Source organism: Neoarius graeffei, chromosome 2, assembly GCF_027579695.1.
Source record: "Neoarius graeffei isolate fNeoGra1 chromosome 2, fNeoGra1.pri, whole genome shotgun sequence".
Classification (NCBI taxonomy): domain Eukaryota; kingdom Metazoa; phylum Chordata; class Actinopteri; order Siluriformes; family Ariidae; genus Neoarius; species Neoarius graeffei.
This window is the reverse complement of record NC_083570.1, coordinates 6,451,227-6,476,670: the sequence shown is the minus strand read 5'-3', so window position 1 is coordinate 6,476,670 and position 25,444 is coordinate 6,451,227. Positions and strand designations below refer to the sequence as shown.

Below are 25,444 nucleotides of genomic sequence, written 5' to 3'. Positions count from 1 at the left end.
AGAAGACGAGACACTTCAAGCACAGTGGAATTCATCCTCTGCATTTAGCCCAGGGGGCAGTCGGGGTTGCTCAAGGGCACCTCAGCCCAAGGCCACCCCAGCCCAAGGCCACCCCATGTCAATCTAACTGCATGTCTTTGGATTGTGGGGGAAGCCGGAGCAAACCCACGCAGAAATGGGGAGAACATGCAAGCTCCACACAGAAAGGACCTCGCCGGCCACTGGATTCGAACCCGGAATCTTCTTGCTGTGAGGCAACTGTGCCAACCACTACACCACCGTGCCACCCAAATGAAGTCAGGTTCCTCTCAAGGTTTCTTCCTCATGTCATCTGAGGGAGTTTTTCCTTGCCACCGTCGCCACAGGCTTCATCATTGGGGATAGATTAGGGCAGTGGTTCCCAAAGTGGGGGGCGCAGAGCCATTGCAGGGGGGGGAGCGGGAATGAATGAATCAATCAATCAATAAATTACACTGCTAGCATAACATGGAGAAGTTTTTGGCGGGGGGTGCAGGGCTCCCACGTAAACGCAAATCAGAGGATGAAGCATCGCCAAATGTGCTTCCAAAGCAAGTTCATTCCAAGGCAAAGACAAGAAAATATGACGACACATATCTTGTCTTTGGCTTCACCTGTACAATGGTGGGTAATGACGAGAGACCGCAGTGTGTTGTCTGTCTTAAAGTGCTAGCTTGTGACAGCTTGAAGCCGAACAAGCTAAGACGCCACTTGGAGACAAAACATCCAGAGCACAAAGACAAGCCAGTTGAGTTTTTCAGACAAAAACTCGTAAACTGCCGTGCTCAACAGTCCCTATTTACTAAAGCTGCATCCGTGCCGGCAAATGCTCAACTCGCCTCATATAAAGTTGCCTACCGAGTGGCACAGTGTAAAAAGCCGCACACAATAGCGGAGGAATTAGTACTTCCCTGTGCTATGGACATGGTATCAACTATGCTTGATGACACTGCAGCCAGCAAACTAAGGGCTATTCCTCTGTCCAACAACACCATTTTGACATTATGACATGTCAAAGGACATAGAGGAGCAGCTTAATGACAAAGTGTGTGACAGCCACTTTTCTCTTCAGATGGATGAAGCCACTGACAGTAACAAAGACTGTTTATTAATTACTTACGTCAGATTCATAGATGGAGATGACATGAGGGAGGAATTGCTTTTCTGCAAAAAAGTTACTGGCAGAGCCACAGCAGAAGAACTGTTTAAAATCATTGACTCTTACTTGAAAGAGGCCAACCTGAAATGGGTGGACTGTGTGGGGATCTGCACTGACGGGGCGCAGGCTATGGCTGGGAAACGGGCAGGGCTGCAAGCGCTCATCAAGCGCGTCTCCCCCGATGTGCAGTGGACGCACTGCATGATACACCGCGAAGCACTGGCATCTAAACAGCTGAGTCCCGAGCTAAATGATGTAATGACCAACATTATTGCCACCATCAACTACATCAAAACACGACCTGTCAAATCCCAGATTTTTTCGGCACTGTGCGAGGAAATGGGCTCCGACCACACAGCTGTTCTGTTTCACAGCGAGTCCCGATGGCTGTCACATGGGAAGGTGCTGTCCAGGGTCTTTGAACTGTGAGATGAAATCCGCATCTTTTTGAAGGAAGAGGGCAATGATCTTGCCCACAAATTTTACTATAACAAGTTCCTCATGAAACTTGCATACCTCAGTGACATGTTTCTGAAACTCAATGAAGTGAATTTGCAGTTGCAGGGCACAAATACACACCTTCCACATCTGGCAGATAAAATCACATCATTCACCAGAAAACTTGAGATGTGGCTGCAGCGAATGAAGGCTGGAAATGTGGACTCATTTGAGAACCTGAAATTATTCATTGAAGACAACAAACTGCAGAACACAGTGATCCCATGCATGAAAGCACACATCTCTGCCCTTCAGAACCATTTCCAGAAATATTTCCTGATGCAGGATCCCAAAGAATTTGACTGGATCCGTGACCCCTTCAGTGCAACACCACCTGCCGACTCCAGCACATCAGAGGAGGAACAGTTCATTGATATCACCTCTGATTCAACAATGAGGCTGCAGTTTCAGTCAAAGACACTGGCTGCATTTTGGATTGGAGTGGAGAAAGATTACCCACTGCTAGGTAAGAGAGCCCTGGCCATACAGTATGTAACTAACTTTTAGTTCTATAATTGTGACACTGTTCTAGATTTAAAGGGATAGTTCGGGATTTTTGACATGAATCTGTATGGCATCCCCATCAATAGTGTCGTGCAAACACACTGACTTACCCCTGACAGCATCCTGTGAGTCCAGTTCTTGTCCAGTTTTGGTCCAGACGAAAGTAGTCCGGCAAGCTTGTTGGGGTCACGAAAGTAAAACGTTTTTCGTCTCAAAACAGTATGTGTTCAAAAGAGTGATATATTTGCATCACAAAACCGTTGCCAAATAAAAAGTCAGACCTTGAAATCGCTTGGCACTATTTTCTCTCCCTCGGTATCACTGCGCGCTGTCATGTTGACATCTGCGCAGGAATCAACACCTTTCCCATTGTTTGGTAGTGATTAGGAGTTCAGATCAGCGGCGCTAACAAGCTAATTTGAGAGCAAGAACAGCGACAAATTTATCACCTTCTATAACCTATACAATAATATATTTGTGAAAATGGTGCGCACTTGCGACTATCCAGGCTGTAGCAACAAAGATGTGGCTGAATCTCCGCACACATTTCACTGTCGTAGTCAGACATGTTGTCGCTAACTTTGCTAGCAGTAAACAATGTAGTGATGTGTCGGTCGCGAACGATCCGGTTCAAAGAGCCGGCTCTTTGAAGTGAACGACGGGAGCCGGCTCTTCGGTGGGAGCCGAGTTGGGGAGCCGAATTAGTTTTTTGTCCTTAGGTGCCTCAGAGAGAGAGAGAGAGAGAGAGAGAGAGAGACAGAGTTCAGCTCAGCTGAAGGATGATTGTCTATTTGACAACCATGATCATTGTTTTGTTGCCGTGAATTCCTAAAGTTCATGATATAAATTGTCGCTCATAAATTGACAGGTTCGGTCGGCAACCACCTTGGCATGGCCAGATTAATCTGCGGTATACAACGAGACAGCAGTCATTATAACAGGAGCATATTTGCTGTTCCAGCGGCTTCTCATTACTGGTGGAGCAGAGTGCGGCACTTTTTTCTCTTTTTACATGCGCTCAAGGTGCCACATATTTTGTTGCACATTGTTCTGTGTTTGTTAAAATAATTTCAAACTTTGCTTCATAGTTTCTTAGGCCCGATTTATACTTCATAATTTATTTTGTGGCATTTTGTTCAAGGTCGAGTGTGAAATAAAGCCATAAAGGATAAACAGTTGATGTCTTCTGTGTATTTTATATTGGTAATATAACACAGTTTTGCATTATGTTTGTGAGAAAATAATTTATTAATTGGTAAGTAAGTTTTATTTCTATAGCTAGAACATTGTTACACTGCTTTACTTTACAAAGCTTTACAATGGCTACAAAAACTAAAAAATAAAATGGAAAACATCCTATTGATAAAATATAAATAATAATGTAATTAATTAACTAGTTAACTGCAGCAATTAAATCAAAAATAAAATCTCAGGAGCCGTTTGGGAGCCGAAAGAGCCGGCTCCTTATAGTAAGAAGAGCCAAAAGAGCCGGCTCCCGAAAAAGAGCCGAAATTCCCATCACTAAAACAATGAATGAAACAGCCGTGGCTGTCACCTGGCGGCAGCGCGCAGGGATAAGAAGGGAGAGAAAATAGTGCCAAGCGATTTCGAGGTCTGACTTTTTATTTGGCAATGGTTTTGTGATGCAAATATATCACTCTTTTGAACACATACTGTTTTTAGACGAAAAAAGTTTTACTTTCATGACCCCAACAAACTTGCCGGACTACTTTCGTCTGGACCAAAACTGGACAAGAACTGGACTCACAGGATGCTGTCAGGGGTAAGTCAGTGTGTTTGCACGACACTATTGATGGGGATGCCATACAGATTCATGTCAAAAATCCCGAACTATCCTTTTAAGTCCACCGCCTACTTGAAATAAGATTAGAAACTGGCATTTTGAGACAAAATGTCTTGAAGTTAGCATTCCTGACTCGTATTAGGCACTGCTCTTTTGCCACAATAAGCCGTAATTTACCATCCTGTCATCATCTCAAGTGTATTTACCTTATTGTAAGCTCTACAAAAGTAATACTGTTCTAGATTCAAGACATTCACCTACTAGATTCAAGACATTAACTACTTCTTATAAGAAAGAAAAAATTAAAACTAGTCTTGCATTTAACCAACTTTTTTTTTATTTAAACAGCAAAAAGTTCTGGGCTTACATGAACAACTTATCCCTCAATACACCATTAACCAGTGTAACATCATCATTAAGGATGCACCATACTGGACTTTTTGCCGATATCCAATATGTTAATATTTTACAACTCACCTGGACAATAACCGACACCGCTATGTTCACTTTTATCCCAACCTAACTGCTTTGTCACTTTACTCTTTCACAGTAGATGCGCCTAAATTACCGTAGTGACTGCATCTGCAGAACAGACATTTAGTTGTTTAAACTCAATATTAACTGAAAAGTTAAAATAAACTTAACACTAAGCAGAATCTGCACCGAATTGTGCAAACAACACACAAAAAACAACATCACGTCACAGGATATCGGCATGTTGGCTAATATTGTCGTGCACCCCAAATTAACACTGGGCTAACTTGGCCAAATTCTGACCAAGAATCAGTAGCAATGAACATGGGCTGTAGTACCCTTGGAGGGAGAGAGGAAGTGCTGTCCTACACCATATCTGACCACTGGCTTTATTGGCCAATAAAAGCTTTCCACTCAGCCATGCTCTTCTTGTAAGACAATGTGAGATCTCTCTCATGGATTTTGTCGAAGAGGACCTCCGTCTGTATGACTGAAAGCAGAGTGGCTACACACTTTGGATAAGTCAGGTGTAGGGTATAATAGTAGGCCATAAGGTATAAAGCACTCTCGGTAAGCTTGTCTTTTGGAAAGGTGGTTATTGCCACATGTCCTACTGCTAGGAGGCAGTTGGACAGACTGACAATCAGGACTGGGCAGGACAGAGGGCGTTTCTTCAAGTAGGAACTGGGGTCTTCTTTTTCCTGCAACACATAACACAGACATCCTTCTGTCAGGATAATGCATTTTGGTCATTTGGAACCTAGGGTAGAGGGTTGTTTACAAACATAACTTTACAAAGCAAAATTCTGACAAAAGTTACAGTACTGAGAAAGCTCCATCTGAAAGTGCTGTTTTTAACTATCCCCAATGCATTTACTGTTTACATACGTCTAGCCTTCCAAAAGAACTAAAAACCAAGGCTAGGCTAGTCTTGCTTGGTTATCATTAGGGTGATAAAACCTGCTACCATGTAATGCACCCATTTTTGTACATACTGTGACACAGCCAAGACATCTACCCAGTGAAAATCTTCTTTCTAAAAACAAATGTTTTATGTGTCTTTGAAGGCTTAGAACATACAGTATGTGAATAGGAACTACATTGGGAGTCATCAGAGGCAGCACCTTCAGTTATAATTTTTTCCGATACCACAGTCAAAATGATCCTGCAACATTTTACACAGCTCACCTCGAGGACATGCACCAGAGCCTCACTCGCATCTCGTACCCTCTTTGGAGGAGCAGACGTGGAGGGGAACAGTGACGGCAGCACACGTAGGATCTCAAGAGCCTGTTCGGCTGTACAGGAAAAGATTCATTAATTAAACACTTGGACAAAGTGCACAAGGTCAAATCTGATCAAAAGGTATACAACAGACACAATGCTTAAAAAAACCCCAAACATTCAGCAAATAATGGGATAGCCATCATAGATGAAAAAGAAGGACGACAAAACACTAGCTCATGTACTTGACAATTAACATGCCTGAAGGTCCACCCTAATCACTAATAACACCAAAACATCATTCCCTACCTTTGTCCATTCCCATTGGGGGTTTCAGCGCCTTTTTTCATACACCAAAAAACTGTACCTTCTGGCAGAAGTCATGCCATCTTCCCTTCAGTTCATCGATGAAGTTGGTATTATCCTTATCCAAAATGCGTTGAAGCTCCTCCATCACCTATGAAATATCATATATACCAATACAGACATTCGAATATATCATTTAAGAGGAAATTGGCATTTTAAACATTGTGTGTGATACCATGGTTTTAATCATGCACAGTCAATGATGACTTACATGTCCAACGTCCTTGAAACAAGGATATGCTTCTAGAACCTTCTCGTGTCCTCCTCGCAAACAGTATTTGAATCAATGAATGCTCTTCTGGCTACAAATTCCAAATCCAAGAGATGAGCGACATCCTGGTGGTTTGGATTTTTTCTTTTATGCAAAGTTTGTGGGGTCTTGTAGGGCTTGGCCAAGGTTGCTGGACTGTCAACATCTGCAGACTTGTAAGACACAAAAATACATAATTAATACATAATTAATATGCCTCAGTTTAAAAAAAGTTCATCTCATGTTGTTGCATGACAAAAAATATGTCACAAAACTGCCATAAAAATCATACATTAATATTAGATTAAACTTTCATGGAATTAAATCTTTTAACAAATATCAGCCCTGATCCTAACTACCGAATACCTATTCATTTTTGGAATTTTAACCATTTAAACGCCATTTTAACAAATCAAATCATTTTTTGTATAATAAATGCATGAAAACCATTTGCTCGAAACTCATATGGTCATGCAATCACATACAATTGCATGCAGGCACACAAGTCCACCCCTACAAAGTTGCGCACCCCCCCACTACACACAGTCATGAGGCAGTTGGACAAACTCACCATCAGGACTGGACAGGGCAGAGCAGAGGGGGCTTCTTCAGGTAGGCTTTGGGATCTTCTTTTTCTTTCAACACATAACACAGACATATTTCTGATAGGATAATGTACTCTAATGATCATTTCAGTATTTTGGAACCCAAGCCAAAAATTACATTCAATTAAAAAGAGCAAAAATGCCGCGAATGAGACACATGGGTTTTAAATACAGAACATTATTTGATATGCTGGAGAGGTTATAGAAAGTAATGTTGCACAGTAGACTGATACTAAAAGGTCCTGCTGTACCCAGCTGTTCAAAATGATACAATACCAGCTTTTTATTAATACCAGATTTCTGTTAAAACTTAATTTCTTCAATAATGTTAATAAATTGATGATAAAACAGTACAAATGTAGTGTAAATACCTATCCTCTGATGTCCATTTTAAAGCCTTTTACTTCTGTCATGTCAGGAATGTCATATTGACCAACAAAGTGGGTTTATTAGTTTATCTAAAATATAAATACCTCACAAGGGCAAATATGTAAATGCAAAGTTGAAACTCTCTTTCTTTACTGTCTGAGCCTGGGCTGCCACTTCCTTCTGTGGACCGATCCAGAATGATTGTTGAGTCACTTGAATCGATTTCATCGGTGTCTGTTGGCTGCTCAAGACAGCACCTCTTTGTAGAGCTGCAAAGTTAATCAATTAGTTGTCAACTACTAAATCAATAAATCCATCTGACTTTATTTGTATAGCACTTTTCATACAAACAAAATGTAACACAAAGTGCTTCGTAATAAAAAGCAATATCCCCCACACACATCCAAAGCAATTACTTTGTAGTCAAACACTAAAATAAGAGCGCTCATTAAAAACGGGAAGTGAGGAAACACTAGCGACAGATCACCCAGGACATTGACATGATTGATCATTTTGAGTCATTTTTCTTTGTTTTTTTTTGGAATGTCCAAATATGATTTCAGCTTCTCAAATGTTCTAGCTTCTTTAGTCCTCTATGACAGTGAAATTAATATCTTTAGGTTGTGGACCAAACAAGACTTTTGAGGACATCACCTTGGACTTTATATTGACCAGACAACTGATCAAGTAATCTTGAAAATGATTAACAGATGAATCTTTGATGAAAATAATCATTAGTTACAGCTCACCTCTTTGAATGTCTCCCATCTGGAGTTCTTTTTGGGGGGGATCTCACATTTTGCAATCTTTTGTATAGCTGTGTGTACACAGCAACCTGCACAAGACATTTAATCAATTTTTCAAATCGCTACTAAAAATGTCCAACATGAAACACAGTCATCAACTGGATGCATTTCACTTACCCATGCATGGAGGCCTTGGTCCTGCAGCATGGGGTAGTACAGTACTATTCTCTTTGCCATTGCTGTAATTTCTGGCTTTGATGGGTATCTGTGTGATTCTCCATCCCCCTTTGCCCTCAGGATTGCAATCATACTGGTCATGGTGTTTCGAATGAGCCGGCATCTGAGCTCCTTTGACATCTGGCAGTTGCGCTGTTCGCCTCTCTTTAACAACTCAGAGTACTGTTGTCGGACGTGCTCAAGTTTTGTGTCGGTGTGCAATACATATTCTGGAAAGGATAACTTCACAACCTTTTCAGGGGCTGTGTACTTTGCAGGACTTGCGTTCACAGGAGTGAACATGGTGATGCATCAAAGGAGGAACTGCCCGATAATTTTGAGTGTTCTTGGCCAGACTCCTGTAAAATAAAAGATGATGAACTACTGCAAAAAGCAGCATTTTTGTTTTTTGTGACAACACAAACTGCGATGTAGCATTGACAGCTCTGCACACGTATAAATAAGCAATGTTCCATTTTAGGGGTGAAATCGCTTACATCAACTAACTGAACACCTATCAATTAATCTAAACTGGACTGAACACACATGTAGACTACCATGCCTGTTCCAAAAACACTGTGCTGTTAGCTCAATGTGCTGCTGCCAACTTAAATAGGTGGTTAGTTTCGGCCACTTAACTGAGAAACTGACCTCCTCCGACGCACCATGACAGGCACGCCAGACCGCTTTTCTCCGTAAAAAGTTCTCTGGGCCTGGGAAAAGATCCTGCAAGTCTTCACGAGACAGGGTGCTCATCGTTGTCTCTGTGATGTTTGCAGCTATGAACACATTGGAAGACAAACATAGCAATATGAAACAGTGCCCTAGATATGAAACTGCATGACACTATTAGAAGTTGACACTTCATTCAAATCAGGTAGCTAGTGCTAACCAGCTTAGTATAGAAATGTAGATACCTCATTGACTGCTGTTGTATGTCATATAGACGTTACTAGTATAACTAGAGCTGCCACCAACTAAGAATTTTCCTAGTGACCAACAATTGTCATTAGTCGCCATTAGTTGACTAGTCTCATCTCATTATCTCTAGCCGCTTTATCCTTCTACAGGGTCGCAGGCAAGCTGGAGCCTATCCCAGCTGACTACGGGCGAAAGGCGGGGTACACCCTGGACAAGTTGCCAGGTCATCACAGGGCTGACACATAGACACAGACAACCATTCACACTCACATTCACACCTACGGTCAATTTAGAGTCACCAGTTAACCTAACTTGTATATCTTTGGACTGTGGGGGAAACCGGAGCACCCGGAGTAAACCCACGCGGACACGGGGAGAACATGCAAACTCCACACAGAAAGGCCCTCGCCGGCCCCGGGGCTCGAACCCAGGACCTTCTTGCTGTGAGGCGACAGCGCTAACCACTACACCACCGTGCCGCCCTAGTTGACTAGTCTCCACAGTTTATGAATTTAACGGGAACAAAATGGCGCGAGTAACGGGAGGTGAAAATTCATTTTGCTTTTGGACTAGGGTTGCCACCCGTCCCGTAAAATACAGAATCGTCCTTTATTTGGCAATTAAATCTTGCGTCCCGTATTGAACCGATACGGGATGCGATTTGTTCCATATTTTCATAAATGTCCAATACACATGTCTGTCTCACACATAACACTAAATCTAACAATAATTAACAAAATAAAACAGGAAATACTAGGTTCCGGGATCTACCCAGGACACAAACCCCTCCACTCTGCGTCACGCTCTGTGCGTCTGTGCCTGGCTGCCTGCATCACTGCAGGTGGTGCTGTCACGGTTGCCTAGAGACAGACAACACACACCGGCGCTGCTCAAAAACCCCGGGCCTTTTAAAAATGTCTGCTGCACCCGGGACTCCACCACATCCTCAAAAGCGTAAACGCTTACAAAAATACAGATGTGAGTGGGAAGAGGCACATCCTTGGCTGGACAGCGTGAGTGGAGACGACTACAGAGCAAACTGTAAAGTCTGGCGGCGAGTGTTTTCAGTGTCTGACATTAGACAGCATTCGTCAGGAGAGCGACACTGCAGATATGTAAGAACACAGAAGACACAAGCATCAGTGTCACAGTTCTTTATCCCCCAATCATCTCCTGAGAGTGATGCGGTATGGGACATTATGTTATGATTGTCGTTTGTTTGAATTAATGATCATTCATCCATCCGACTGGACATGTTAAAAAGGATGACAGAGTTGATCCAAAAATCAAGCTCACTAAATCTCAGCACCTCACTCACTCACTCACTCACTCACTCACTCACTCACTCACAGGGCCCCTGTCTTCCACACTCACCCCGCCCCCTCGCTTTCTCATCCAATCACGTACTTACACATTCACTGACAATCAGAAAACACACAATGTTATTATTATTAGCACACAGCATTCACATTATAATAGTAACAAATAAATACATACATACGTTTCCCTGGCCCCAAGGAGCCGTGGTGGGCGTCCCTTATTTTCATTTTTGAATGGTGGCAACCCTATTTTGGACTGAACACAACATAATATACAACATTCTCCCCAAAGCGCAATTCAGTTCCTCCAGTTCACCGAGCACACAACACTTCACACAGCAGGCGACAGAAGGAGCGAGATGTGACAAATGGGGGAAGAGTTTGGGGCCACAGTGCTGTTGTAGCGGCTCACATGTGGAGCGGCACCAGGAAGCGATTAGCTTCTTCTTTTAGCTTCAATTATGTGTAAACTAATTTCATTGGCATGCCTCTGCATTTGTGCGTTCATATATGATAAATATTTGCATACATTACGCCTTAAAATCAACACTGCGACATCATCCAGTTCTTCCATGCTGTTAGCTGACTTAGCTAGCTAGTTAGCTCCGCTAATGTTAGCTCACCTCGCTATCTCTGTACGGCTGCAGCGATCCACAATAATCAGAGTCCCCCCAGGATTCCACGGGCCTTTTCTGTGATTGTTGCGGGCTAAAATGTCTGATGTTGCGGGTTTTTTTTCCAAAAAATTGTGATGAAAGTTGCTGTGTTTTTTGGGTTTTTGTTGCGATTACATTGCGAAAGTTGCAAGAAATTGTTGCGATTTTCTCTTTTTGTGATCAAAATTGAGTGATATTTAAATATTAAGTTATTACTGAAAAACTATTGATTAAAAAAACAAAGACACTGAGAAATGGTCCTATAAACAACTTTACCAATATAAAAGATTACCAGGACTACAAAAATGCAGAAAAATAGGCTTTACTTATCCAAATGCACCTGTTGGTTCAAAAGTTAAAGTGCACAGAACCTCACAGCACAACATGAAGTTACCTTAAAATATAATATAAATGCCTCAGCTTTCATGTAAGAAAAAAAACTATTAATACTAGTACTGTGTGCAGGCAGTCTCTCCTGAAGACTAAATTAAACAATAATTATAAACTAATAAAATAAATGGCTCAGGCTTCATAGAAGAAAAAAAACAATTTGAACAGAATCTCACAGTATGATGCTGACGCTGCCTAAACAATGGAAAATAAAATACCATTTTGGCAAAAATGTTGGCATCCATTAATTTCTTGTATTAAGTAAAAAATAATGTAAAGTGCGCACAGTGCTTCACTGTAAACATAACACACTTTCAGTAACAGAATTTAAGCCTACATAAACACTGACTCACACATGCTGCTTCTCTTGAACGGAAACACGGAATTAAGGCGGAAGGTAGTTTGTCGACATCACCTCAAGACGACGCTAATGATTGGTCAAATTTGCGGGAAGGTTGCGGTGATTGGATATAATTGCAGCACTGCCCTGAATTCGTGGGGATTGGTTGAATTTGCAAATCGCGAAATCCTGGAGGCTCTGAATAAACACTGAAAACACATTGAAATGTCGATAACATTCAAAGGCTGTCCCATGTGAACTACAAAGAATGAGCGCTGGATACAGCGCTTTAATTTACTTGCAATGAAACACGTCAAGCTCAAATCCAAGTCGGTCCCATAGAACGTTAGTTTACGCCCACATTCTCATTTGTAGCAGTGAGCTGGCGGGTGTTACCATAGTAACGAGTTTTTACGGCAGTCTTGCTCTCCCGACCTGTGACCAGTTTACCGCCCTCTTGCCTGTGACAGCTTTGCTTCCAGCATGATTTGGCGTTGCTTCATATGCTACATATTTGCGGCATTGACTCTGAAACAGCTTTTGAGTCACATTAACAGCATGCGCAGTCGCAGCCCTGACTTAGCAGGGCTCGACATTAACAGTAGCCCGATTGCCCGGGGCAACCATTCAATAGATTCGGACAACCAGACTCTCACAAATGCTTGCCTGATCGGGCAACTACCCAAATATGTCAACTTACGTGAAAAACGATGTTTATTTGTTCATATTATGATGAAATTCCATCACGATTTGCGATTGTTTGACTTGGAAAATCCGCGTCCATGTTATCATTACGGGATGTTCAACAACTAGCGGAATTCACATTTGCACATCGCGGGCTCGCAATGCAGTTTCCCATTGCTAATAATTATCGCGGAGTGCATATTCAGTGTTTATTCAGAGCCTCCAGGATTTCACGATGTTGCAATTCGCAACTTCAACGCAAATTCAACCAATCCCCGCGAATTCAGGGCGGTGTTGCAATTATATCCAATCACCGCAACTTTCCCGCAAATTTGACCAATCGTTGGCGTCGTCTTGAGGTGACGTCGACAAACTACCTTCCGCCTTACTTCTGTGTTTCCGTTCAAGAGAAGCAGCATGCGAGTCAGTGTTTATATAGGCTTAAATTCTGTTACTGAAAGTGTGTTATGTTTACAGTGAAGGACTGTGTGCACTTTACATTATTTTTTGCTTAATACAAGAAATTAATGGATGCCAACATTTTTGCCAAAATGGTATTTTATTTTCCATTGTTTAGGCAGCTTCAGCATCATACTGTGAGATTCTGTTCAAATTGTTTTTTTTTCTTCTATGAAGCCTGAGCCATTTATTTTATTAGTTTATAATTATTGTTTAATTTAGTCTTCAGGAGAGACTGCCTGCACACAGTACTAGTATTAATAGTTGTTTTTTTTTTTTCTTACATGAAAGCTGAGGCATTTATATTATATTTTAAGGTAACTTCATGTTGTGCTGTGAGGTTCAATGCACTTTAACTTTTGAACCAACAGGTGCATTTGGATAAGTAAAGCCTATTTTTCTGCATTTTTTTAGTCCTGGTAATCTTTTATATTGGTAAAGTTGTTTATAGGACCATTTCTCAGTGTCTTTGTTTTTTTAATCAATAGTTTTTCAGTAATACTAACTTAATATTTAACATATCACTCAATTTTAATCACAAAAAGAGAAAATTGCAACAATTTTTCGCAACTTTCACTTCCTCCCGCAATGTAATCGCAACAAAAACCTAAAAAACACCGCAACTTTCATTGCAATTTTTTGAAAAACCCCCCACAACATCAGACATTTTAGCCCGCAACAATCACAAAAAAGGCCCGCGGAATCCTGGGGGGACTGAACTATTGGTATGTCTTTCACTACATGACTAATTACCGCATTACTCGCACGGGGCGCTAGTGTTAATGCTTGTTGATACAGACAGCGTCTGAGAAGGTTGAATAATAAATAAAAAAATAATATGTAATATTTGGCCAACCATGTCTCAAAGTTAACGTAGAGCCCTGACTTCCGCGTCGTGTGCGGGATTGATGGCGGTCCGAGTGAGTGCAGGGTGGAGAACTCCTTCTACTGTCCCGTTAAGCGGACACACGCGCATCATCATCTCCAAGCTGAAGCGGCGGAGGAGGAAGCACCGACTCGCCACGGTTTACCTGGAGCAGGTGAAAGGACAGCCGCAAACGGCCAAACTAATGCCAGCCCTGCGGCTGAAGCGGAGGCCTCAAGCATCGCCATTCCAGCGGGAAGTCGCTACACAAGTTCAAATTTAACACAACATTTATTTAGGTCAACTGCGCCTGATCCAAGCACATCCACTAAATATGTCTGTTTTTGTCAGTGACAGGCTCAGGCTGTAATTTTAAGATAAAGTAATAGCAGTGTTGAAAGTAATGCGTTACTGTAATTCCACTACTTTTGTCAGTAACGAGTGATTGAACCAGTAACGCAAATACAGCTAGCCTACTGCAGTTGTAATTAAATTAAATCTCATGAGATTTAAATTGGCTAGTTAATGGTTACATTTATGTTGACAAACTTATGATCTAATGTCACTAGACATTCCATTACAGCGAGCATCAATTAACCTGTATTTAATTGCAAACATATGAGACTCAGTGGTGATAAACTGCCCTTGGCTGAAAAGTGCAGTGGAGTGCAGAGAGATATCCTGGACTGCAGCTTTGTGTCTCTGCCTCCTGCTGCTGCAGCAGTCCAGTCACACAGTTTTTACTCATCCATCCGCTGGGAAATGCATTCTAACTTAGTAGCAAGTCCCATTAGTTAAAAATGCTAATCCAGTGTTGAAATACGTGTTGAAATCAGCATCAGGGGCGGAGCTAAGGGGTGGCCGTGGCCACCCCAGGGCACGCCTTGGCCCCACCCTGGCCACCCCAGGGTCGGACAATAAAATTTACAAAACCGATATGTCCCACGAAATGTTAGTTCCGCCCGCTGGATTTTTGTTCCGCCTATTTGGTTTCTGCGGGGATGCATATTACCGTAGCACATAAACATTTTGCGCATTCAAGCAGCAGGTGGATGAGCAGGTTGTCGTGACGGTGGTGGTATCAGATAGTCATGCTCTAGTCCGACAACACAACAACTACGAACTATGTGAACGTGCGATTAATTTGGGAGTTGGCAAGTTATTCATCTCTTATACTCTCCAAGTTTTCTCACTTTGTAGACATACAGTTACAATTCTGTCCTCAGACAAGTCAGAGTTTCTAGAAATCTCCACTCTGCCCGGGGTTTTCGAAAGTATCCGTTTTCAGTGACTGAAACCTTCGTTTACATGCAACCGTATAGATAAATATGCGTCTTTATAGATATCCGGCTACAGTGGGATTTGTGCTGTGTGCACACAGAGATAGATACGAGATAGATATGAAGAAAATATAGAGATGTTGTGTGATGTTTATATTAATGTGTGTGAGATGGTGTGTGTTACTGGTGGGAGTACACATTGATTAATAATTGTCACACTCATACATACACAACACTCATGCATTCTCTCAACACACACTCTCCCCCTACCCCTCTCTCTCAACACACCACACACACACACACTCCCCCTACCCCTCTTTCTCTCTCACACACACACACACACACACACACACTCCCCCTACCCCTCTCTCTCTCACACACACACACACACACACACACACACACACACACACACACACACACACTCTCCCCTACCCCTCTCTCTCTCTCACACACACACACCACTCATACACAACGTCGATGCATTCTCTTAACACACTGTCTATCTCACTCTCACACACAATTTGTGCACTACATTTCTATATTTACGTGTAACATTCATACACTCTCAACACACACACACACACACAACTCATGCACTAAATTTTTATATTTAAATGTAACACTCATGCACTGTCTTAACACTCTCTCTCTCTCTCACTCACTCATATACTGTATGAGCACGTACTTCACTCTCTTAACACACACTGTCTTTCTCTCACTCACTATAAGATACAACTCATGCACTCTTGACACACACCCTCTCTTACACACACACACACCACTCATGCACTACATTTCTATATTCACGTATAACACACAACACTCATGCACTCTGAACACACACTCTCACACACACACAACTTATGCACTTCTTCATTTTTGTATTTACATGTAACATATCTACACACACACACACACACACACACACACAATGCGTATACTACAGCTCATCTATATCTACATGCAGTGCACATACTTCCCCCCCCCCCCTCACACACACACCACTCATGCACTACACCTCATCTATGTCATGTGTTACATCAGTGTAACACTTACTCTCTCTCACACACACACACACACACACACACACACATTTTGTAACTCAACACATTTAGTTTGTACAGCACTTACAATGGACAATATCACAACATGTTGTAAGTGTTTACGTATGTTGTATGTATGAGTTAAGTATACAAGTATTTTCCTTTTCCTGAGCAAAGCACTCTTTATTCAAGCCTGACTATCCTTACTACTTCCCAGGTGCCTGGGACAGGCGATCTTTTAGCTTTTACTTTTGCATTTTAGTAGTGATCATTAAAATCCTGATGTTTAACTAGAGTAAACAAGTTGGATGGTTTCTTTGTTTTGCAGATGCTTTGTTACATAAATAAATTAATACATTAATTTCTGACCTCTTGGCTCACATGGGTTTTGTTCATGAGTTACCGTAGGCACCAGATATTGCCACCAGATACATCAGAATACAGGAAATCAAATCTCGCTAATTCAAAATTTCCCAGGGGTGGACCCCCCCCCCCTTATTTAGTCACAGCATGGCCACCCCTTGTATATCCTTGGCCACCCTTTGGCCACCCCATGTAAAAAAATCCTGGCTATGCCACTGGCTCCTCACTTTTAGCCGGAGAAGATCGTAGCTGGCATTACAGCTTTGAAATACCCTGGAATAAGATGCCCTCAAATACAAGAAGGGTGTTGGACACTGAGAAGAGACTGACTGCAGCAGAGAGAAGGGAGATTATTAGGATTGTTGCTGCTGAAATACTGACTGTATGTGTAACATGGGCAAGGGGTTGCTCGATTGGCAGTAGGTGCCTTTAATGGGTGCGGTGTAGCATAGTGGGCGTGGTTGTAATTAAGATCAGGTGTCCTGGCAATTGGCATGACACCTTAAGAGTAACAGCGTTTCCCACTTGTGTCATTTTTTGGGGCTTTGTCTGCCTGTTGTCATGCTTCACCTCTGTCTGGTTTGTTTGCCTTGCCTGCTTGTCGTGGTGCCCCATCTCCGTTTGGTCGGTTTGCTTCCTTATGAGCTGGCTTCTTGCTCACTGGCCTCGTGTTTTGCATCTCTTTGGAGAGAAATCTACGTTAGTGATTTGCTGTAATCCTTCATGCTGCCGTAATCCTGTGGCGTGTTGTGCTCTGCCTGTGTCCAGAGAACGTAAGTGCCGGTTTTCTTTTTTTTTAACGCGTCGAGCGTTTATATACATTACATTTATGCGGCATGAATTTATTGTAGCGTGAACATTGGTGATTGGCTGAGGACTGCAAAACCTAGTGCATCAACTTTGCTGTGAAGGCGACCGACTAACCCCTGATTCTACGTTGTGGCTGACATTCATACAGGTAGTGTAGGTTTTAACATCTTACCCCGTTCAGACTGCCTCTGTGACCAAAGTATGTAAAATGACAGCCGTGTGAACCTGATTTTGGTATATTATAACCATGTTTCCTTGTAGGTGGAGCACTCTACGCCACCCCAGCCACTGTTTTTCCTGTGCCCCATTTTTAGTTTAAAGTGTGTGCGTGTGTGCGTGTGTCCGTGTGAGAGGTCGGCTCATGGTGCGTATTTGGCAGTCGCTACCGGTGGGCTGGGTGTTTGCATGCTTGTGTGTATGGTGTGTGTATGTGTGTGTGGTGTGTAAGTTGTGGGTTATTTGGGTTAGTGTTGAAGGGTAACAATTTTTGGTTTTGGCCACTTTGTGTTTGCGTTGTTTCACTGGTTTGTTTAAATTTATTTTCCTTTTTCTTTGTGTGGCCATTGGCATGCAGTGTAACCACAGTCAGTGATTTGTGCATTTTTGTATTGTTTTCTTGTCTGCTGAACTGTTTGAAACATTAAGATCTGTCCATTCTGATTGTTGTTACCCTCAAGGTGTGTAGCCCAAGGACTGAATGTGTGTGTGTGTTTTATTTATATTTTTATTGAAAAAAATAAATTGTTTATTTTAATACTCCAGTCTCTCTCTCTCCTTCATTGTTCCCTTCATTGGGATCCCCTGCTTGTGGGTTTGGTTAATGTTCAGATTTAATAGTAAACTGTACTGGTTGGTACTCCCCCCTGGGGGTTATATTTGGCATAGCCGGCAGGATAGATTGGGACTGGTGTAGAGAATTTTGGTGGGTTTTTTTTTTGTTTTTGTATTTCTTTGTTTTTTTTGTGTGTATATTGAGTGTGGAGTGTGAGTGGTGGGTGTACAGGAGAAGCAGTGGTTGAGGATTGAGCCTGGACAGCAGCACTGTAAGTGATAAGTGGTTGGTGTTAATAAAAATCTTCCCTTTCTGATTTTGCCTTGTTTAAAATGTCTCAGGAGTTGGAGGAACGGGTCACGCAGCTAATGGAGCGGATTGAACAGTTGCAGGCAGATAATCAAAGGTTGCGGCAGGGAAATGTAGCTGCTGCTATTGCTGTAGAGCAGGGAGAGCAGAGCCAGCAAGAGCAGAATCAACAAGACCCAAGGCGTCAGGAGTCAGGGTCTTCTGTGCAAAGGTATGTGTACGTTCCAAGAGAACGGAAATATCCTAGGTTTTCAGGTAGTTCAGAGTCGTCTCCAGTGGAGGAATGGATTGAGGATATTAAACAATGCTTACAGGTAAGGAATATGCCTATTGGTGAGCAGGCACACTTTGTGTATGACCTCCTGGATGGGGAAGCAAAATTAGAAATTAAGCTCTGCCCCACCGCAGACAGAGCCACGCCCGAAAACACCTTTTCCATTTTGACTGAGATGTTTGGCTGTAGCCAGTCTTACGTTGACGCACAACAAAATTTTTTTAAATGTCGACAATGGGAGGGAGAAACATTGCGTGAGTTTTCACACTCATTAATGTCACTTATGGACGTAGTACAACGCAAAAACAAAACGGCAATTGCTAACCCTGATTGTGTTCTCCACGACCAGTTTGCAGAAAATGAGAGGGATAAGATGCTGCGTAGAGAGTTGAAACAGTATATTCGTTTCCATCCCAATTCATCCTTCTTTGACCTGCGCCGCGAGGCGTTTCGCTGGACTGATGATGGCGAGGGGCCACGTCATGTTCGTGCAAGGGCTTTTTCGTGTGACACTGGTAATCTGGGGGGGTGGGGACATGGCAGGCAGAGGCGCAGGCTGTGGCGGTGCAACCCAGCAGCGAGCTGACTGAGCTTAAAGACTGCCTACGCAGACAGCAGGCCCAGTTGGACTCTATTTTGAAACATCTTTCCTCTGGTCCAAGTCCATCCAACCTTCCAAATAAGCAGACAAACTCACAGAGGCGATTTCGTTTTGACGCGGATGGTAGGCCCATTTGCCTGCGTTGCGAACAGGTAGGCCACATGGCCAGGGATTGCCAGGGGGGCTTACAGCAGATGCGGCGGGGTGGAATCAGGTCTAGGCCAGCAGCAGGGAATGGGAGCAGGGACTCTTCCAGTCAGAATCAGGGAAACTAGCACCCTCTAGTGTGTGGAGCCAAGCATTAGAAGGGGGTTTGGATGGCTCAGGTCCACCTACATCTCTGTCTTGTCCTTCTGCATTGGTGGGTGAGTGCCCAGTCGCAGATGTTCAAATGGGGGGTGTAACTGTTACTTGCCTTATAGATACCGGGTCAATGGTATCCACAATCACAGAGTCCTTTTTCAATCAGCATTTCCGAGTCTTGGGGTGTGAAAAGCTACGTTCTTGTGGTTGGTTACAGTTGAAGGCAGCAAACGGCTTGGATATCCCATATAGAGGATATCTAGAATTGGATGTGGTCATCTTAGGAAAGGTTCTTCCTTCCATCGGTGTTTTGGTGGTCCAGGATCCATCTGGGCCTGGACCCCAGGCAAAGAAGAACTCTGTCCCTGGTCTGATTGGGATGAATATTCTCCGTTGCTGCCTGCGAGAATTCTTTTGTCAAGACGGTGAAAGTTTGTTTACCGCCTCGACGCTACCTGTCCCAGCTGTTTGGGAACATGCCTTGCTTGCTTGTCAACATCTTGAGGATCTCTCTACATCAGGGGTTCTAGGCAGGGTCTTGGTTGCCCCGGGGCCCTCTATTCGTGTCCCAGCTGGGTCTTTAAAGTTGATACCTGCCACTTGCAGGCAGGGCCTTGGCCCATTGATCTCCTCTGTGCTGTTGGAGCCAGCAGGAACTGGGGGGCAGCTGGCACCGGACGTGATTGTCCCGATCTCATTGCTTCCCATTGGAGATGGTACAGTGGCAGTGCCAGTCGTCAATGTGGGCTGTGTAGATCGTTGGATAAAGCCACGCACCCTTTTGGGGGAAATACACCTGATCTCTGCATGTTCTGCTGGTAAGACCATCTGCTTTCAGGAGGAGAATGACGACATTCAAGGCCTTGTTGCGGTTATTCGGTCAATGGAAGCCACCGCAAGTCCTTTGGTAGAGGTTGTTGACCTTTCTTGGCCCAGTCTGACTGCATTGGAACAACACAAAGCTAAGTCCTTACTTCAGAAATACAGTGACACCTTTAGCTGTAGTGCAACACTTCTTGGCTGCACTGATTTGATTGAACATGAAATTCCTTTGGTGGATGATACGCCAGTGCGACAGCGCTATAGACGGCTCTCACCCTCCCAGTATGATGTAGTGAAGGCGCACATCCAAGAGTTGTTAGAGCAGGGGGTTGTAAAATCTAGCTGTAGCCCTTATTCCTCACCCATCGTTGTCGTAGAGAAAAAAGATGGCTCTATTCGTCTTTGTGTCAATTATAGGCAATTGAACGCAAAGACAAGGAAGGATGCGTTTCCATTGCCGGGAATTGAGGAGTCTTTGGATGCCCTTACAGGTGCATCACTTTTCTCCACTCTTGACTTGGCGAGTGGTTATAACCAGGTGTCAGTTGCTGAGAAGGATCGGGCTAAAACCGCTTTTTGCACACCCTTTGGCCTCTTTGAGTTTCAGAGAATGCCATTTGGGTTGTGCAATGCACCCAGTACTTTTCAGCGACTGATGGAAAGAATATTTAGTGATCAGCGTTTTCATTCCCTTCTCTTGTACTTGGATGATGTGGTAGTCTTTTCATCCACGTTCGAGCAACACCTGGAACGCTTGGAGTTGGTATTTGGTCGCCTGCGTGAGCATGGCCTTAAACTTAAACTAAAGAAGTGTCATTTTTTCCAGCCTGAAGTAAAATTCTTGGGCCATGTTGTTTCAGCTTCTGGGGTTTCTACAGACCCTGATAAGATCAGTGCAGTCAAGAACTGGACCACACCATCTACCGTTGCAGAGCTGCGGTCATTTCTTGGATTTGCTTCGTATTACCGGCAATTTGTCCAGGGCTTCGCGAGGTATGCTGCCCCGCTACATAAATTGGTGGCTAAGTTACAGCCACACCCCGGAAGAAATGGGATGAGCCGTAGGGCTACCTTGCGAGATCATTGGAACTGGGGCTGCGACCAAGCGTTCAATACACTGAGGGACAAATTGATAAGTGCACCTGTGTTGGGCTATGCTGATTTCAGCAAGCCATTTGTCCTTGAGGTAGATGCTAGTGGGTTGGGGCTTGGTGCAGTGTTGTCCCAAGAACAGGAGGGGGGCCTTCGGCGGCCCATTGCTTATGCAAGCAGGGGCTTACGACCAACAGAGCGAAACATGGACAATTACTCTGCAATGAAACTTGAACTATTGGCACTTAAGTGGGCCGTAACGGACAAATTTCGTGATTACCTGCTGGGTACAAAGTTTATTGTCCTGACCGATAACAACCCGCTGTGTTATTTATGGACTGCCAAGTTGGGAGCCATAGAACAGCGTTGGGCTGCCCAACTTGCCCTCTTTGATTTCACACTTGAGTACCGTCCAGGTTCATCCAACAAGAACGCAGATGCGCTGTCACAGTTGCCGGCAGCGTCAGTTCCAGCTTCCATGGAGGAGGTGGTCTCTGGGATTTCAGTGCCCACTGAGATCAAGCATGTGGTGGCTCCTGTTGAAGTACAGGCCATCGATGCATGTCCATCCAGATCTAAGGCTGACCTCCATCGCCTACAGTCGGAGGACCCTGTGTTAAGGGCCTTCACGGTGTATTGGCGGAGGGGCAGTCCTCCTACAGCCCCAGAGAGATCTAAAGAGCTCCCTGCTGTTCTGGAGCTTGCTCACCAGTGGGCAAACCTAGTGGTCCATGAGGGGGTCCTTTATAGGAAAACCCATGTCCCTGGCAGTACTACGCCGGCTTGCCAACTATTGCTGCCCCAGGCACTGCAGGGGGAAGTGCTCACAGCCTTTCATGATAATCATGGCCACCAGGGAGTAGAACGGACGGTCGATCTTGTCCGTCAACGTTGCTATTGGCCTTTCATGCAAAGGGATGTTGAGCGTTGGTGCCGTGAGTGTCAGCGGTGTGTAGTGGCCAAGGCAACTCGGCCAAAACTGAGAACGTTTATGGGCAATCTGTTGGCATCAAGGCCTCTAGAAATTGTGGCTGTTGATTTTTCTATGCTGGAAAAAGCCAGTGATGGAAAAGAGAACCTTTTGGTTGTTACCGACGTGTTCTCTAAGTTTGCACAGGCATATCCCACGATAGACCAGAAGGCATCAACAGTGGCTCGAGTTCTGACTGAGCAGTGGTTCTATACGTACGGTGTTCCATTACGTATCCATACTGATCAAGGACGCAATTTTGAAGGGGAATTGCTCCAACAGTTGTGTAGGGTGTATGGAATCCATAAGTCCCACACTAGCCCATACCATCCAGAGGGCAATGGACAGTGCGAGCGATTTAATCGCATGTTGCACGATTTGCTCCATACACTCCCCCCTGACAAGAAGCGGCGGTGGCCTCACCATCTGCCACAACTTTTGTTCGCTTATAATACCACAGTCCATCAGTCTACTGGGTTTCCCCATATGAATTGATGTTTGGGAGGAAGCCCATTCTGCCACTGGACTCTTTCTTGGGCACGACTGATATGACCGATTCTATCGCTCCCGCTGCTGAGTGGGTTAGGGAACTTCAAAACCATCTGTCTGCCATTTATAGCCAGGCCCGAGCCCGTCTAGAAGCAGCTGCTCAACAACGAGCAAAGAATCATTCGGTTCCTTTGCCAATCTTGCCCCCAGGCACACTGGTGTATCGCCGCAGTCACCCGCAAGGGCGGCATAAGATCGCTGACCACTGGGATAATGTGGTGTATGAGGTGGTGAGGTGCCATGATGAGGTTGGTACGCTTTATACAGTCAGGCCAAGAGGTCAGCTGGGTCCCGAAAGGAACATCAATCGGAAGGAACTGCGTACCATCCCAATTGACCCATGTCCACCCCATGTGGTACCACAGGGTGAAATACTGGGAGTAAGCATGCCCGACTCTGTAGTAGATGTTGATAGTGGGGACAATGGTGATTTTGGCGTCTGGGTGGCAATTGATTCACCACCCACAGCTGGACCAACAGCCCAGTCTGAGTCGAGGGAAGCGCTGTCTCCAACTGTTGAACAGCCTGGGTGGACCGGAGTAGGATATCTTTCACGGGATGACCCAGGTGTGGAGGAGGAGGCCTCAACATCTGGCAATTCCCTGGGTCTCAGGAGAACCGCTAGAACAAATGCAGGCTGCCATTCTAACCCTCATAATCTTCCCTGCACGACTGTTCGACCACCTGTGCCTTTGGAAAATGGTCTAAGTGTGTCATCTCAGAATGTAGTTTTTAGGCCGTGGGTTTAATCCTTAAACTGTCACCGGGACAGTGACATTAAAGGGGGGGTGAATGTAACATGGGCAAGGGGTTGCTCGATTGGCAGTAGGTGCCTTTAATGGGTGCGGTGTAGCGTAGTGGGCGTGGTTGTAATTAAGATCAGGTGTCCTGGCAATTGGCATGACACCTTAAGAGTAGCAGCGTTTCCCACTCGTGTCATTTTTTGGGGCTTTGTCTGCCTGTCATCGTGCTTCACCTCTGTCTGGTTTGTTTGCCTTGCCTGCTTGTCGTGGTGCCCCATCTCCGTTTGGTCGGTTTGCTTCCTTATGAGCTGGCCTCTTGCTCACTGGCCTCGTGTTTTGCATCTCTTTGAAGAGAAATCTACGTTAGTGATTTGCTGTAATCCTTCGTGCTGCCGTAATCCTGTGGCGTGTTGTGCTCTGCCTGTGTCCAGAGAACGTAAGTGCCGGTTTTCTTTTTTTTTAACGCGTCGAGCGTTTATATACATTACATTTATGCGGCATGAATTTATTGTAGCGTGAACATTGGTGATTGGCTGAGGACTGCAAAACCTAGTGCATCAACTTTGCTGTGAAGGCGACCGACTAACCCCTGATTCTACGTTGTGGCTGACATTCATACAGGTAGTGTAGGTTTCAACATCTTACCCCGTTCAGACTGCCTCTGTGACCAAAGTATGTAAAATGACAGCCGTGTGAACCTGATTTTGGTATATTATAACCATGTTTCCTTGAAGGTGGAGCACTCTACGCCACCCCAGCCACTGTTTTTCCTGTGCCCCATTTTTAGTTTAAAGTGTGTGCGTGTGTCCGTGTGAGAGGTCGGCTCACGGTGCGTATTTGGCAGTTGCTACCGGTGGGCTGGGTGTTTGCATGCTTGTGTGTATGGTGTGTGTATGTGTGTGTGGTGTGTAAGTTGTGGGTTATTTGGGTTAGTGTTGAAGGGTAACAATTTTTGGTTTTGGCCACTTTGTGTTTGCGTTGTTTCACTGGTTTGTTTAAATTTATTTTCCTTTTTCTTTGTGTGGCCATTGGCATGCAGTGTAACCACAGTCAGTGATTTGTGCATTTTTGTATTGTTTTCTTGTCTGCTGAACTGTTTGAAACATTAAGATCTGTCCATTCTGATTGTTGTTACCCTCAAGGTGTGTAGCCCAAGGACTGAATTTGTGTGTGTTTTATTTATATTTTTATTGAAAAAAATAATTGTTTATTTTAATATTCCAGTCTCTCTCTCTCCTTCATTGTTCCCTTCATTGGGATCCCCTGCTTGTGGGTTTGGTTAACGTTCAGATTTAATAGTAAACTGTACTGGTTGGTACTCCCCCTGGGAGTTACATATGCAAGAAACCTGGAAAGAGGCACATCACTGAAATTGCAAGGAAAATGGCAATTCACTACCCAAAATCCTTCTGAGATGAGATTGAGGGCCAGGTTGTCGGCACTGGGCATGACTCACTTGTGAAACAGTTGATATCTCGGATTGATAACTATAGACGACTCCAAGCTCCTGCCCAGAAAAGGCTTTCTGAAAGTGACACTCCTGACAATGCAAAAAAAGCATGTAAAGATGCATTTGGATGCATTAATCCTGACCCAGAGCTTCCTGCTGGTGAAACAAAAGATAAGCAAAAACAAGAAGAACT

At 44.0% G+C, this 25,444-nt stretch overlaps 1 protein-coding gene across 1 annotated transcript in view; it reads right to left on the bottom strand.

Moving 5' to 3' along the window:
* LOC132877588 (tripartite motif-containing protein 16-like) overlaps positions 1-25,444 on the bottom strand; it is a 421,828-nt gene that overhangs the window by 326,551 nt on the left and 69,833 nt on the right. The window contains exons 2-5 of the mRNA XM_060913600.1: positions 8,873-9,012; positions 8,195-8,592; positions 8,021-8,106; positions 7,425-7,540 (exon numbers count right to left, since the gene is read on the bottom strand). Of these exons, the coding sequence (XP_060769583.1) occupies positions 7,425-7,540; positions 8,021-8,039 (135 nt within the window). The 5' untranslated portion in view covers positions 8,040-8,106; positions 8,195-8,592; positions 8,873-9,012. The remainder of the gene's footprint in view (positions 1-7,424; positions 7,541-8,020; positions 8,107-8,194; positions 8,593-8,872; positions 9,013-25,444) is intronic.